Genomic DNA, 16,557 nt, shown 5'->3' on the forward strand with positions numbered 1-16,557 from the left:
GTCATCATCTTCATCATCCGATTCGATGGCTGTAGATGAGGCTAAGTTTATCGGTTCCGTGAGGCGAAAACGGTTGCATACTATCAAAACCGACTAGGCGAAACATCACGTGCACGACCTAACCTAAGAAATCCGATGTTACGTAGAAATCACGAAGTCGGACACGATCGCCTTATAGAAAATTATTTTGCAGATGACGCCATCTATGCTGTAAAGTTTCGATGTCGGTTCCGGATGAGGAAGGAAGTATTCTTACGTATTGTTGGCGATTTGGAAGGCCACTTTCCATATTTCCAATGGAAAATGGATACAAGGGGAAAAATGGTTTCTCTCCCATTCAAAAATGCACAGCTTCAATTTGTCGGCTAGCATACGATATGGGCGCAGACAAATGGGACGAGTATTTTAGGATGTCACAGCGTACCGTGCGGGAGTGTATGTACAAGTTCTGCAAAGCAATCTGTTTGGTTTATGGGGAACAATATTTGCGCAAACCAACTATCAACGATATCCACCAATTATATACGGTGCATGAAGACAAGTATGGATTCCCTAGAATGCTAGGTAGTATCGATTGCATGCGTTGGAGTTGGTCATTATGCCCCAACGCATGGCGTGGTCAGTACATGATAGGCGACCACAAAGAGCCGACGATCATTCTAGAGTCTATCGCATCACATGATCTTTGGATATGGCATGCATTCTTTGGTCCAGCTGGTGCAAACAATGACATCAATGTGCTAGACCAGTCGCCAGTATTCAACGATATCTACCTTGGAAAGTCACACGATGTACCTTTTCAAGCAAATGAGGTAGCATATAAGCGTGGATATTATCTTACTGACGGCATATATCCTCCGTTGTCTGTTTTTGTGAAATCGTTTACATGTCCTAACGACCCGAAAAGGAAAAAGTTTAAAGAGGCACAAGAGTTAGCTAGGAAGGATGTGGAGCGAGCATTTGGTGTACTTAAGAGACGTTGACAAGTACTAACAGTCAGGGCAAGGTCATATGAGGTGAAAAGGTTACAACACGTAATGTATGCATGTATCATATTGCATAATATGATTATTGAAGACGAAGGAAGAGCGATATGTTGATACAACGAAAATGAAGTTTTGTCAAATGTCGAAGGAGTAGTCGTTGGTACACAAGAGTATAGGGTGAATAGAAGAAAAGTACACGATCGCAACATTCATCAGGCCCTTCGTGCTGATTTGGTAGAGCACATTTATAGGGCTCATATCCAGCCCCCGTACGAGTTATCTCATGATGATTTGTTTGGCGAATCAGACGAGGATTCTGATATGTTCGTTGAGAGTGAAGATGCCGATGACGAGAGTGACGCTGGGGAGAATGATGCAGACGATCACGATGACGAAGACAATGATTCTGAGTGACGTATTTTGGTTTATATAAAATTAGGATATTAATTATGTTTTCTATGTTGTAAATTGTTTGATTATTTATTTATTTTTTTTTTTTTTTGCGGTTCTTTTTTATTTTTCTACTTATTTAAATATTAGGGTTAATGTAATTTTTATTTTAATTAATGAAATATTTTTTATTTTTAATTAAATTTTATGTTTGATATTAATTTAAAAATTATAAATCAAAAAAAAATATTTTATTTAATAAAAAAAAAGATAAGGAAATGGCTTCTCATTCATTCATTGGCTTTTAGGTGAGGGAAAGAAAAGTAAATGAAAGATGGGTATGGCCCACCAAATGTAAGAGAATCTTCCTCCCACACCCTCCGATCTAATTTATTGGGATATATAGTGATTAAAGTGGATTGTAGGATCAACTATACCAAATAAGTGGGAAAATATTCATGAAATAACTGTAGATGTGACACGTGGCAAAAGAGGGCTTTACAAAAATTGCATGAGGTAGCTAGATGATTAATTTTTTTAGAAGAGAAGATTTAAGTTAAATTGTAAAACATGTGATCTAGACTAGAGCTGACACAAATCGATTTAACATACCAACCCAATCTGAACCTAACCTAATTTAAATTAAATGGATCAACCCATCTTTTAAAAAATATGTCTTCACGTGTATTCAACAAAAGATATATTAAATTAACGTTTTCTTTCTCTTTTTGAAGGATGAATTCATAATACATAGTTTATATCTTAATACGTAATCGAACCAAAATTTAATTATTTGATAAACCTAAAAAGCTTTATTTGATTAGTCATCAACAAAGAAAAATAAGCAAATGAAGATAAAAGAACCCCTCATGAAATTTGCCGTCCAAACAAATACAAGGAAAGTGCTCTTTCTTAATTAGTGCATTGGGTCACCTTTATAGACTCTTATCTTTTGTTTTCTTTTTAACGTCGTATTGATTATTTGACAAATTATGTTTAATACTCCGAATTCATAAGTACATACATTTAATTGAATCGACAAAAATTTTCTCTTATTTTAAATATTATTTTTAGATTATTTTAAATTAATTTATATTCCACATAGTAAATTTCACATTCTATTTAAATGCAATAATAAATGTATATTAATTTCTTTAATAAACTTTTCTTTTAATTTCAAAATTACTAAATTAAAGCTTGATTATTTATCTAAATTATTTGTTTAAATTAATTTAGAGAAAAAAATATTTTAATTTTTATAATTCTATATTCTTCAAATTCAAACTTCTCAAATATTTAGAATTTTATATTTAGTTTTTCTTTTAAATAAACTCATATAATACACGGATCTCATACCTAATATTTAAGGAAAAATATTGTCATTGTTGTCCATGTAAGGATGTAAGGAGTAAACCCCGAACTTTTAGCTTCCTTAGAAGCGGTTGAAATGTTGATGGAGAATTCTTCTATTTGATTATATATATACGTTTTTTAATGAGCTTTAATTTGATATACTATCTATTCTTCTTTTAATTAGTCTATTATTAATTCATCCTTTAAGAAGTTACATATTTGACATCCCCGAATAATCATGCATATTTATTAACATCTTTTTATAGCATATTACTATACAAGTTCTTCTTATGTAAACATTCAAACTTTTAATTACAATTTATAACATATTACATCACATTCATATGAAATATTTGTAATCGATACATGAAAAATAGGTAAAAAAAATCGAAAATTCAAAAAAATTTACACTACGGACAGAAAAAATAGGTGTTGCCAATGCCACACCGGGAACCCTTTAAAACCGCCCCTGCTCACTAGGATGTTTTGTCATAAATCATCATAGACAAGTATTTTCAAGAAACATGACATGCATACATCATATAGAATCAACACAAGGCATTCTTTCTACAATGATCCTAATGCACCTCTCACATCAAAAGAACAAGAATTAACGTATATGCATCATATATTCTCATACACATAAGAAATCATAATAATCAATAACATATCACACACAATATGGTTACATGCAACCTAAACAACCTAGGTTCATTTCAATCCATCTAGGATATGGAATTCCCTAACAAAGTACTTAAAACCACAAAGATTAATTCGACTTTTTCCAAAACACGTCCTTTCTACACTTCAAATCTTGTAGGAACTGAGGTATCAAGTTGTCTCCTAGTACAACCCAAATAAGTATTTTACTAGAAGTCTACAAGATCATAAATAACAATACTATAAATGAATCATGCAAACTAGTTACTAGGGAAAATTCTCAGATTTTGACCTGAAACATCAGTCAGTTCAAGACCACTTTAGCACCACCAAAACCTGCAAAATTACAAATTTTTTTATATTTAAGTCGTTTAGGCTTTTAGATTTTAAGAAAGTTCTTTTACAGGCCTATACGAGTTTTTCTAGAATTTTCTATGAATCTTACAAAATTGCATATCCGTGCACCTAATTATGACCAGTTAGTGAAAATGACGATTGTCACCTTGGTTAGAGACAACATCTGGTCCTAGGAAAAATTTATTAGATTAGGTGTCTAAGCCCATAACTAAAATTGGTATGTACTTGACCCGAGAGTAGCATGGTCCATTTCAGGTTGCCTTCACCAGAACAATATGATACGATAGATATATGAGAAAGAGGCTATTTGTGATTTATTAATATATTATAAGAATAATATATTAATTGAGAAATCATATTATTTAATTGGTATTGATAAAGAATTAATTTGGAATTAATTTAGTGATTAAAATAGACTGATCAAATTTACGGGGACTGATTAGGTAAATCAGTTTTACTTATAGTTTGGGCTAAAGATCCATGTTGATTAGGATTGGACTAAATCGTTGTGAGAGTCCATGAAGAATTCGTCTAAAAGGCTAATGAGTTATTGGATTAAAAGACAAAGTGAATTAGGGTTTACAAGTTGAAACCCTAGGAATTCCAAACTATAAAATGAACCCCTACCTTGCTAAAATCGGCCTTAAGACTCCTAAGGTGAATAGCTAGCCGACTTTAGGTTCATAACCTCTCTCTCATATGCATCCAATTGTGTAACATCCGGAACCCCAGGTATATTATTCTAATATTTTATTTTTGAAATTTTGTGAAGGAACTCGGCGAGTTGATGCTTAGACTCGCCCAGTAAGGTCACGGTTGATCATCCGGGTTCGCGTTGGACTTGGCGAGTCCATGAGTGGACTCGGCGAGTCCACGCTGTTTAATGAAACCCTAATCCTCTAGGGTTGGAGCCTATTTAAGGGCACTCTTAGCCTTCCATTTGCGGCTACCAGTCCCTTGAGAGCACCCTAAGTGAGATAGATCGTTTGAGAGGAAGGAGAAGCCATATTTGATCTTTTTATCTTTGGTTTAGCAAGAAGAATGTGATTAAGAGCAAGAGGAGGCTGAAGGAAGTGTGATTATAGTGGTTTCAGAGTTCATAGACTTCAACTTCAGGTATTATTCGGACCTTCTTCAGTTTTGTTGTTGATTCTTAGAGTTAGGGTTTTCTAACCTCTTATGAGGATGGTTATGTGGAGCAATTGGTCCCTTATTGAGTTTATGCCTTGTATCTAGACTCAAAGAGGTCCAGAGACCTTAACCCTTGGAGCTTTATGAGTTATCTTAGGAGTTATGAGCCTAGGATGCCATTTTTAGGGCTAAATCTCCAAAAGATACCATCTAGATGATATATGAGTGTCAAGGTCTGGACTTTACGTGATTACTATGCTTGGGAAGGACAGATCTATGGATTTGAGGAACAGATCTGACGTCAGGAGGTCAATGGAGTTTGTGCATGGCATGTACTCGCCGAGTTGTTCTTGAGACTCGGCGAGTTGCGTCGAGGTAGCCCCACGATTCTTACCTGGGGACTCGTAGAGTAAAGGGAGGGACTCAACATGTTAAATGGGACTAAAGATTTAAGTGGACACGGGAGGACTCACCGAGTTGCCCCAGTGCACTCGCCGAGTTGGGTCAAAGTTTGACCGTTAACTGTGGTTGACTTTTAGGGTTTGGTCAACAATGAGGGCCTTTGAGCCAAAGGAGGGGTAAAGTGGTCTTTTACCCTTCTGAGGATGCTTAGAGAGAGTAGAGTCTAGTTCTGAGAGTTATATTTATGAGAGTATTACTTTATGTGTTTAGGTGGAGGCCAGATTGTATTTCTACTGAGTCAGTGATTTATCGGGAGATATGAGGTGAGTCTTCTCACTATACTTTACCTAGAGTGGTAATTAGAGTTATGTGCTAGAGTTATCATATGCTATTATGTGATGTGTTATACTGCATTGTTTCTATGTGGATTATATCATGTGTATATCAGAGTATATCGGAGTTAGAACCGAAAGGTTCACAGAGTTAGGACTAGAGGGTCCACAGGGTTAGGGCCCATAGAGTTATAGCCTCGAGTGGCTAGTATGTGATATGTATGGTATTTTGGGGAACTCATTAAGCTTTATGCTTACAGTGTTATGTGTTATGTGTTTCAGGTACCAGTGATGATAGCGGGAAGGCGTCGGCATGACTCGTACACACGCATGGACTTTTATGTATTTGATCTTGGGAATATAACTTTGTGAACCAAAGTATTGAAACAATGGGATTGTGTTTTTAAATGTGTTTTATAAAATATGTTTAAAAATGTGAAAAAATGTTTTAAATTTTTATGGTGTTACAATTTGGTATCAGAGCCTTGGTTTGAGGGATTCGGATGCATCTTCGGACGTATCTGAACTCAAACTGAGGAACTGAGGAAAATTTTGATAATAAAGTAAAAAAAATTAAGAAAAGGAGTAAAAAGAATTTTTGAAACAGACAGAGCAGGACCGTGTGTACGATCAGCCAGCGCCCGAACGGTGATTTCCTAAAATACTTTACAATAAGTTGTAAAAGAAATGTTATGATGAAGTATATTATGCATGCTACAGTAAGACTAGGCATTCTTATTAGGACTAGAGTGGCCTGATATATGATGCCTTAGTCTAGGGATTTTTCTATTAGGAATGCTTGAGAGTGTTGAGAAAACAACAAGGAGCTTATGAGAGTTTTGCTAGTGAGTAGCACATGATTAGAGAGAATAACGTACTTGGGATTTGGGGCTTTAGGAGGACTTTGTGTGAATGTTGAGTCGGTGTGGTCGGTAGTATTGGGCCCGTACTATCAAAGGCACCGGGTCAATACGCAACCCAAGTAAAAATCCTTAGGGCACTAGAGATTAAGTAGGGTTGGGATATCGAGTGTGTGTACATTCGAGTAAATTACTAATATCTTATGTTGTATTTCAGAGAGGCATCATGGTAGGGACACGTCACAGACCAGGGACCAGTAGAGGCGGTGTGAGCGACGAGGAGCTTCGCCAGATGATTCATGATGAGGTGGCTACTACTATCCGCGATGAGATTCCAAAGATGTTCGGGTCTATTAAGACCACCCTGATAGAGACATTAGATGAGAGATACGCTGCTCTTTCTGAGGCTGCTGTTCCTGCGGCCACTACAGCTGTCGCTGCGGTGAGACCGCAGGGTGGTGATGCGTTGCTGTTCTGGGAGTTCAGCAACACAAAACCACTGGAGTTTGATGGGACCCAGGATCCGATTGCAGCGATGAGGTGGATATCAGACATGGAGGGATGTTTCTTTACTTTCTCATCTCCTGAGCATTTGAGGGTTCGGTTCGTGCTGAACCAGCTTCGCTTGGGAGCGAAGGACTGGTGGAAGTTTGTGACGACGCATTATTCGCCTGTTGAGCTTGCTGCAGTGACTTGGGAGTGGTTCACTGCTATGTTCCGAGATGAGTACGTTCCATGTGTGGAGAGGGAACGTTTAGCCCAGGAGTTTTTGACCCTCAAGCAGGGTACTGATTATGTTACTGTGATTACGAGGAAGTTCCATGAGCGGGCGATGTTCTGCCTAGAGCACGTGTCCTCTGAGCAGGCACGTATGAGCCGCTACCTGAGCATTTTGAGGAGGGATATACAGGAGTTCATGGCGAACTCGATGTATCAGACATTTGCTGAGCTTCAGGAAAATGCCCGGAAGAGGGAGATAGAGCTGGAGACCCTGGCTAGGGAGGAAGTTGAGTCTTAGGTGAGGGATCGGCGGCCGCACAGTCTCAACCGGCAGCCAAGCGGGCCAAGCCTGCTGATTCGCGAACTGGGAGTCAGAAGGGCCGCACTTGTGGCAAGTGCATCAAGGGCCAAGAGGGGGTGTGCAAAGCGGGGTCTTGCTACAAATGTGGCAAGGAGGGGCATATGGCCATGGATTGCCCCAAGGGGTTTGCAATATGCTTTCACTGCAACCAGACCGGACACCGCAAGGCAGAGTGTCCACAGTTACGAGGGACTACCCTGGGAGCACCTCAGGGATCTACCCCTGCTGCTATCAAAGCTACTGAGAGCCGACCAATGAAGGTCGAGGTACCGAAGGCGCGAGGGAGAGCCTTCCAGTTGCCGCAGAGGAGGTCCGTGCAGCGCCCGATGTTGTGGCTGGTATGTATTCTTTCGTATATTACTTTTATGTTGAGATATTGTGCTTATATTATGATATGTGTAGGTACTTTTCTTGTGAATTCTGTACCTGCCTTGGTGTTATTTGACTTGGGTGCGAGTCGGTATTTTGTATCTTTGACTTTTAGTCAGCATATCAGTATTAGTCGGGAGGTGATGAGTCGACCTCTGAGAGTTTCCATAGCTGATGAGAGAGCGGTATATACCACCGACGTGATTCGAGGATGTGTACTCGAGATTTTCGGCGTCAAGTTCCCGATTGATCTAGTTCCTATTGCGATGGGAGATGTCTGTGTCATCGTGGGCATGGATTGGTTGAGTAAGTTTGGAGCGGTTATCGACTGCAAGAGACAGTTGGTGACCATACAAGATCCTAGTGGGGGAGTTCTTACCATGTACAGCGAGGGTACATGTTCTGGGTCGACATTTTGTTCAGACGCTAGAGTGAGACAGAGTCTATAGATGGGCTGTAAGGGGTTTGTAGCATATGTGATGGATACGAGGGTTGATTTAGAGAGACCGAAGCCAGTTAATGAGGTTCCGATAGTGCGCGAGTTCCCGGATGTATTTCCGGAAGAGTTACCGGGTGTGCCTCTCGAGAGGTAGGTTGAGCTCAACATCGATTTGGTTCTGGGAGTTGCACCTATCGCCAAGGCACTTTATCGCCTTGCGCCTCCCGAGATGCAGGAGTTATCCTTGCAGCTTCAGGAGCTGCTGGGGAAGGGATTTATTCGGCCGAGTAGTTCGCCATGGGGAGCGCCTATCCTTTTTGTTAAAAAGAAGGATGGCTCACATCGAATGTGCATTGATTACAGGGAATTGAACAAGCTGACGGTCAAGAATCGTTACCCGTTGCCGAGGATTGATGATTTGTTCGATCAGTTGCAGGGATCATCTTGGTTCTCCAAGATCGATTTGAGGTCGGGTTATCATCAGGTGAGAGTGCAAGATGAGGACATCCAGAAGACAACGTTCAGGACTCCTTACGGGCACTACGAGTTCGTGGTGATGCCTTTCAGGCTCACCAACGCACCGGCGGTGTTGATGGATCTCATGAACAGAGTATGTAGGCCGATGTTGGATCACTCGCTGATCGTGTTCATTGATGACATATTGGTGTATTTGAGATCCAAGGAACAGCATGAGGAACATCTGAGAGAGATCCTCGAAGTTTTGAGATCGGAGACGCTTTACTCCAAATTCTCCGAGTGTGATTTTTAGTTAAGAGAGGTCCAGTTCCTAGGGCATCTTGTTAACCAGAATGGGATATTGGTCAATCCAGACAAGATTGAGGCGGTGATGAGTTAGGTGCTAATGTCACCTACAGAGATCAGGAGTTTCCTAGTATTGGCAGGCTATTATCGGAGATTTATCAGGGATTTCTCCAAGATCGCCGTGCCACTCACCAAGTTGACTCGGAAGGGCGTTGCTTTCTCATGGGGCCCAGAGCAGCAGGCCTCCTTTGAAACACTTCGTCAGAAGTTATGCGAAGCCCCAGTGTTAGCCCTTCCGGAGGGAATGGAGGATTTCGTGGTATATTGTGATGCGTCGATATCAGGGTTGTGAGCGGTGCTTATGCAGAGGGAGCACGTGATAGCATATGCATCGAGGCAGCTGAAGCCTCATGAGGCAAGGTATCCCACCCACGATTTAGAGTTGGGGCAGTGGTGTTCGCCCTTAAGATCTGGCGTCACTATCTGTATGGGGTCTGGTGTACCATATACATGGATCATAAGAGCCTGAAGTACTTCATGGATCAGCCCAGCCTGAACATGCGGCAGAGGAGATTGTTGGATGTGGTAAAAGATTATGATTGTGAGATCCTGTACCACCCGGGTAAGGCTAACGTGGTAGCTGATGCCCTGACCCGTAGGACGGAGAGCATCCCAATGCGAGACGTTTGTATGAGATTGACAGTGATGACTCCGGTGTTGGACACCATTAGAGGGGCCCAAGCCGAGACTGTGAGACCAGAAAACCAAAAGATGGAGCGAGTTTTCAGGCAGGTATCGGAGTTCGTTACTGATAGCTGGGGACTTATGACATTTTAGGGTCGGATTTGGGTACCGTTTGTGGGAGGGATGCGTACCATTTTGATGGAAGAGGCACATCGATCGAAGTTCTTGATCCATCCTGGGGCCACTAAGATGTATCTGGACCTAAAGAAGGAGTATTGGTGGCCCTGTATAAAAAGGGATGTTGCATGGTTCGTTGAGAGGTGCCTAACCTGTCGTCGGGTTAAGGCCGAGCACCAGAGACCGCATGGTAGGTTGCAGCCATTAGAGGTTCCCGAGTGGAAGTGGGAACAGATTGCTGTGGACTTTATCACTAAATTGCCAAGGACTGCGAGGGGTGTCGATACAATTTGGGTGATCATAGACCGATTGACGAAGAGCGCTCATTTCCTTGCCATTAGCGAGAACTCTTCTGCGGAGAAACTAGCAGAATTGTATGTGAGAGAGGTGGTCTCGTGGCATGGAGTTCCGATCTCGATTGTCTCGGATCGAGATGTGCGTTTTACTTCCAGGTTCTGGAAGAAATTTCATGAGGAGTTGGGTACGCGGTTGCATTTTAGTACACCATATCACCCACAGACTGACGGGCAGAGCGAGCGGACAATTCAGACACTCGAGGATATGCTTCGAGCATGTGTTTTGGATTTTGGCGGGAGTTGGGACACATATTTTCCCTTGGTAGAGTTTTCGTACAACAACAACCATCATTCGAGCATTGGTATGCCACCCTTTGAGCTGTTGTATGGGAGGAGGTGTCGGACCCCCATTTGCTGGGGAGAGGTGGGGCAACATGTAATGGGTAATACGAAGATCGTGCTTCAGACGACTGAGCAGATACAACAGGTCATGCAGAGGTTATTGACCGCTCAGATTCGTCAGAAGAGTTATGCGGACAGGCGTCGGTCCGAGCTCGAGTTTCAGGTCGGTGACTTCGTACTCTTGAAGGCCTCTCCTTGGAAGGAGTTATCTGATTCAGGAAGAGGGGCAAGTTGGAGATACCTGTGGATTTGCGTCAGATTCACGACACTATTCACTTGTCGTAGTTAACAAAGTGTATAGCCGACGAGTCGGTAGTAGTACCATTAGAGGATATTCAGGTGAATGTAGGCATGAACTATGTTGAGATACCGGTGGAAATCAGGGATTGGAAGGTCAAGGTTCTGAGGAACAAGGAAGTGCCTCTGGAGCAGGTGCAGTAGCAGTAGAGGAAGGGGTCAGAGCTGACTAGGGAGCCGGAACGCGAGATGCGTGAGCAGCATCCAGAGTTGTTTGCAGAATGAGACTTCGAGGGCGAAGTATGATTCTAGTGGGGGAGAATTGTAACATCCGGAACCCCAGGTATATTATTCTAATATTTTATTTTTGAAATTTTGTGAAGGAACTCGGCGAGTTGATGCTTAGACTCGCCGAGTAAGGTCGCGGTTGATCATCCGGGTTCGCGTTGGACTCGGCGAGTCCACGTTGTTTAATGAAACCCTAATCCTCCGGGGTTGGAGCCTATTTAAGGCACTCTTAGCCTTCCATTTGCACCCTAAGTGAGATAGATCGTTTGAGAGGAAGGAGAAGCCATATTTGATCTTTTTATCTTTGGTTTAGCAAGAAGAAGGTGATTAAGAGCAAGAGGAGGCTGAAAGAAGTGTGATTCTAGTGGTTTCAGAGTTCAGAGACTTCAACTTGAGGTATTATTCGGACCTTCTTCAGTTTTGGTGTTGATTCTTAGAGTTAGGGTTTTCTAACCTCTTATGAGGATGGTTATGTGGAGCAATTGGTCCCTTATTGAGTTTATGCCTTGGATCTGGACTCAAAGAGGTCTAGAGACCTTAACTGTGACATCCCCAAAATCATGGCCAGAAAAGACCGGTTTTGTTTATACTTTATTTCAAAATCAGAGTAATCTTTTAATAAAAGAGTTGCAAAATTTATCCCAAAACAATATTATGATAAAGATTTATCAAAAGCATTTCCTTAGAAATGTATTTCATTAAAAGACTCGGGATGTCATGTTCGATACAGTACATAAGTATAAACAATACAGTATAAGCCTTACTACATTATTTCATATCTACATGCCTATATCCGTAATCCCTTGTCCAAAACATCACATATATGCTCATGCGCCACTACCTGTAATACAAGAAACTGAGGGGGTCATGCTTGGGATCCTGGTGAGCACATAGGGTTTTCAACCCAGAATAAATAAGTTTATTAACTTTATCAAACCAAAAAAACCCGATTACCCATTCCCGTTATCCTCACTTTACGTCCCTAAGACATCTAACACAAGGGCCTAGTCTAAGAACTATCATCGGGATGGACACTACTGCTAAGGGGATTCCTCAACAATAAATGTCCTTAAGGCGACCATGTGGGGGATGGAGTACATCTGGTAAGCACACAGTTCGAATAAACACACAGTTCGAATAAAGACCTACAGGTTGCGAGCCTGCTAGTGTTCCACTGGACTGTCTAGAATAGTCCATGGTCGTCATCTATACTCCGCTAGATGACTGGGTCATCCATAACATCTATAACGAGGCCTCTCATTATTTTATTTTGTCACACAGCAACTAATACATCTACCCATGTTTTACCCCAACATTTTCATAGATATAAAATACATATACAATTTAAATCTTGAAAACATGTATAAAATTGTTCATCCAGCATAGATAGCAAGTATACAGATAATATGCACACACAACACGTAATTTATATAAAATACTTCATATTTATGTGTAAGCTGAAAGTAACTATGCACTCACCTGAAAGGTGGTGACTCAGCACTCAGACAGCGCTTCAATACTCAAAACAATTTTCCTTCGATAAAACCTAGTACCAATACCACTATGGTTTAGTCTAACGATAACCGTGACAAATTAATTAGGCTGACTATTATTATTATTATTATTATATAAGCGTTAATAACACTCAATATAACTCACAATAATAGCCCAAATAATTATTTTAAGGACCTAATAACATTCCTTTAATTATTTGAAAGCTATATTAAAAATTGTGTAAGCGTAGCACACTTACAGCGAATTTTATCGAAAACCGGAACTTAATTGGAGCAGTGTTTCGAAACCGAAAGACTCCTTTTTCTTGGGACTTTGGGGGTCTCGGGGCTTCCCTCGGGTGATAAGGGGTTTATCTAGGGTTTAGGGGGGGGGGTTGGGGTTGTAGAGAGAGAAATTAGTGAGAGAAAGAAGAGGTTTTAGAGTGAAGAAGAATGGCAGCCTCTGCCTTCTATTTATAGCCCAGACTTCGGACTTACACTGGGCGTACCGAAGCCTTACGTTGAGCGTAAGTTCGGATAAGGGTGACAGCTTCGCACCAGCTGGCTTGCAACATCGGAAGAGGTAAGGCGAGGGTACACAGGGCGTCCTGACTCCAGACGCGGGGCGTATGCAAGGACCACGTGTCGGCCATCCGAAGCTGTCACACCCCCAAACCGGAATGGCGAAAACGTTCGGGGGCGGATGACTTCATGTGGTAACGTAACAAATGAATACATAGTAAAGAAATCAATACAATCATCATATATATAATTGAAAGTTTACACTGTTTAAAAGAGTAGATGTTCAAAACCAATTACAATATGATGTCAAAATATGAAATTGAACTAGTGCTGCGGCGTTCCTTCTTCAAAAGATGTTTAGTACTTGTAATTACTGAAATTGAACTAGTGCTACGGCGTTCCTTCTTTAAAAGCATATAAAAGTACTCATAAAACATTTAAAAGTGTGAATTATAGGGGTATGAACTCACTTGAAAGATCAGAGGAGGCGGGATGAAAACCAGACAGAATTTCGACTCGAGAAAGCGGATTTACTCAGGATTCTCGGGAATCTCGGGAGCACAAACGACCTTCGGGACTTGAGCAAAGTGATCGGGCTTCGGGGTAGCATGGGCACGGAAAACGAGGCAAGAATGCACGAGAAATGAGAGAAATGGTGTCCTTTCTTCGGAACCCTCGCATCCCTTTTATAAGGACTGGGAACTGCCTCGGTACGCTGGGTGTACACGTGTACGCTGGGCGTACGCGTGTACGCTGGGCGTACGCGTGCGTCATGTATGACCGAATCCTCGACTGCCTCGGAGCTCGGATGGGACAGGGCATAGCCTCGCATAGGGCGTGACGTGGACGATTCGAGGCCAAGGCCTCGAGTACGCTGGGCGTACTCGCGTGACTCAGCCTTCGGATAATACTGAAGATTTCAATAAAAAAAAATATATAATTATTATTTAATAAACTTCAAAAATTCATATCTTCTTCATACGAACTCCGTTTTCGACGTTCTTTATATCCACGCGTAGGTGAGACCATACTCTTCAACTTTCGTTTAGATCCCGTCGGAAAATTTTGAAATTATTTTTATTATTTATATTTAAAAGGTCGCGATAAGAAAATTTCTTTAGAAATTCATAACTTCTTTATCTGACGTCAGTTTTTGCCAGACTTTTTACCGCTGAAATACAATTGTCGAGACCTTCGATTCTCGTTTAGGTCATTCCGGCTAAAAGTCACTCGATCTCTGATTCGAGTTTTTAGCCGTCTGTCATTAAGCCGAACTTGGAAAATTTCTAACTTTCTTATACGAAGTCGGATTTGGGCGCTCTTTTTACGTACGATCACGGTTTAATGACATCTAACATAATAGGTAATTTAATTAGTGATTTTTGGATATTTTATTTTCGAAGTAAATTTTATTATAATGAACGTGGTTACAATACTTGACTTTTTAGGTCGTTTACATATAGTTGAGATATCGGGTTGTCACATCATCCCCCTGTTAGAGGGAATTTCATCCCGAAATTCAAAGTACGAAAGATACAAGTGAATCAGAGAAAAAGATGCGGGTATTTTTGTTTAATCTGATCTTCGCGTTCCCATGTGAATTCAGGTCCTCGCTTGGCGTTCCAACGGACCTTCATGATGGGTATGCAACTTTGTTTCGTTTGTTTGACCTCTCAGTCCGTGATTTCTACCGGTTCTTCCACGAAGTTGAGGCTCTCGTTGATCTCGATCTCGTCGAGTGGGATAACAAGAGTCTTATCGGACAGACACTTTTTCAAATTCGATACGTGGAAGGTTGGGTGTATGTTACTAAGTTCCCGTGGTAGATTAAGTTTGTAAGCTACAGGGCCGATTCTGGCGAGAATCTCGAAAGGCCCTATGTACCTTGGATTTAGCTTTCCACGCTTTCCAAAGCGTATTAAGCCTTTACATGTCAAGACTTTCAATCGAACACGGTCTCCTACTTGGAATTCCAAAGGTTTTCTCCGTTGGTCAGCGTAGCTTTTCTGTCGGTCTCTAGATGCTTTCAACCGTTCACGAATCTGAACGATCTTCTCTGTCGTTTTTCGTATGATTTCCCGACCAATGAGAGTGTTTTCAGTATCTCGTCCTTTAGCTAGTTGTGTGTCGCCCACTTTGGTCCAGCACAGAGGGGATCTGAACTTGCAGCCATAGAGGGCTTCAAATGGAGTAGCCTTTATGCTCGTATGATAACTATTGTTGTATGAAAATTTGACAAGAGGTAAATGGATATCCCATGCCTTTCCAAAGTCAATCACACAGGCTCTCAACATATCTTCCAAAGTTTGTATCGTTCTCTCACTTTGCCCGTCTGTTTGTGGATGGTAGGTTGTACTCATGTCTAATCTAATCCCTAGGGAACTTTGTAGTGACTTCCAGAACCTTGATGTAAATCTACTATCTCTATCGGAGATAATGGATATTGGAACCCCATGCAATCGTACTATTTCCCTTATGTAAGTTCTTGTAAGCCTTTGCATCTTGTCAGTCTCCTTGATGGGTAGAAAATGCGCGGATTTGGTTAATCTGTCGATGATGACCTATATGGTATCAAGTCCACCCTTTGTCTTGGGCAACTTAGTTATGAAATCCATAGTAATCCGTTCCCATTTCCATTCTGGTATCTCTGGTTGTTGTAGTAATCTTGAAGGTTTCTGGTACTCGACCTTAACCTTAGCACAAGTAAGACATTTACTTAAAAAGGTAGCAATCTCTGCCTTCATGTTAGGCCACCAGTACAGTTTCTTAAGATCCAAATACATTTTATCTGAACCTGGGTGAACGGAGTACCTCGTGTTGTGCGCTTCAGTCATGACCACATCCCTGAAACCACCATGCCTTGGTGTCTAGATACGGTCCATGAGATAATAGGCTCCGCCACCCTTGATTTCTAGATTCTTTTCCATTCCTCTTAGGGATTCACCCGTCACATGCTCGGGTTGTAAAGCTTCCAGTTGAGACTCCTTAATTTGTGTGGATAAGTGGGAATGGATGGTCATATTCAGATATTTCACTCTCCGACCAGTGTACTGTTTTCGATTGAGGGCGTCAGCTACTACATTGGCCTTGCCAGGATGATAACGAATCTCGCATTCGTAATTATTGAGTAACTCGACCCATCGTCGTTTTCGCATGTTGAGCTCCTTCTGATCGAAAATGTGTTGAAGGCTCTTGTGGTCGGTGTAAATAGTACTCTTCGTTCCGTACAGGTAGTGTCTCCAGATCTTTAAAGCAAATAACACTGCTCCTAACTCGAGATCGTGTGTTGTATAGTTTACTTCGTGTGTCTTAAGCTGACGGGAGGCATAAGCAATA

The 16,557-nt window shown here is 41.3% G+C and overlaps 1 protein-coding gene across 1 annotated transcript; it reads left to right on the forward strand.

Moving 5' to 3' along the window:
* Positions 1–221: 221 nt before the first annotated feature.
* Positions 222–983, forward strand: LOC145029627 (uncharacterized). Its single transcript, XM_078978122.1, has one exon. It carries the CDS (start codon positions 222–224, stop codon positions 981–983), a length of 762 nt encoding a protein of 253 aa, XP_078834248.1.
* The last annotated feature ends 15,574 nt before the right edge of the window (positions 984–16,557 follow it).

Source organism: Lactuca saligna, chromosome 2 (genome assembly GCF_052625555.1).
Source record: "Lactuca saligna cultivar CGN05327 chromosome 2, ASM5262555v1, whole genome shotgun sequence".
NCBI lineage: Eukaryota > Viridiplantae > Streptophyta > Magnoliopsida > Asterales > Asteraceae > Lactuca > Lactuca saligna.

Bases quoted from the DNA above. Each gene is read 5' to 3' on its own strand.
- LOC145029627 (XM_078978122.1), top strand. From the start codon at position 222: ATGTCGGTTCCGGATGAGGAAGGAAGTATTCTTACGTATTGTTGGCGA.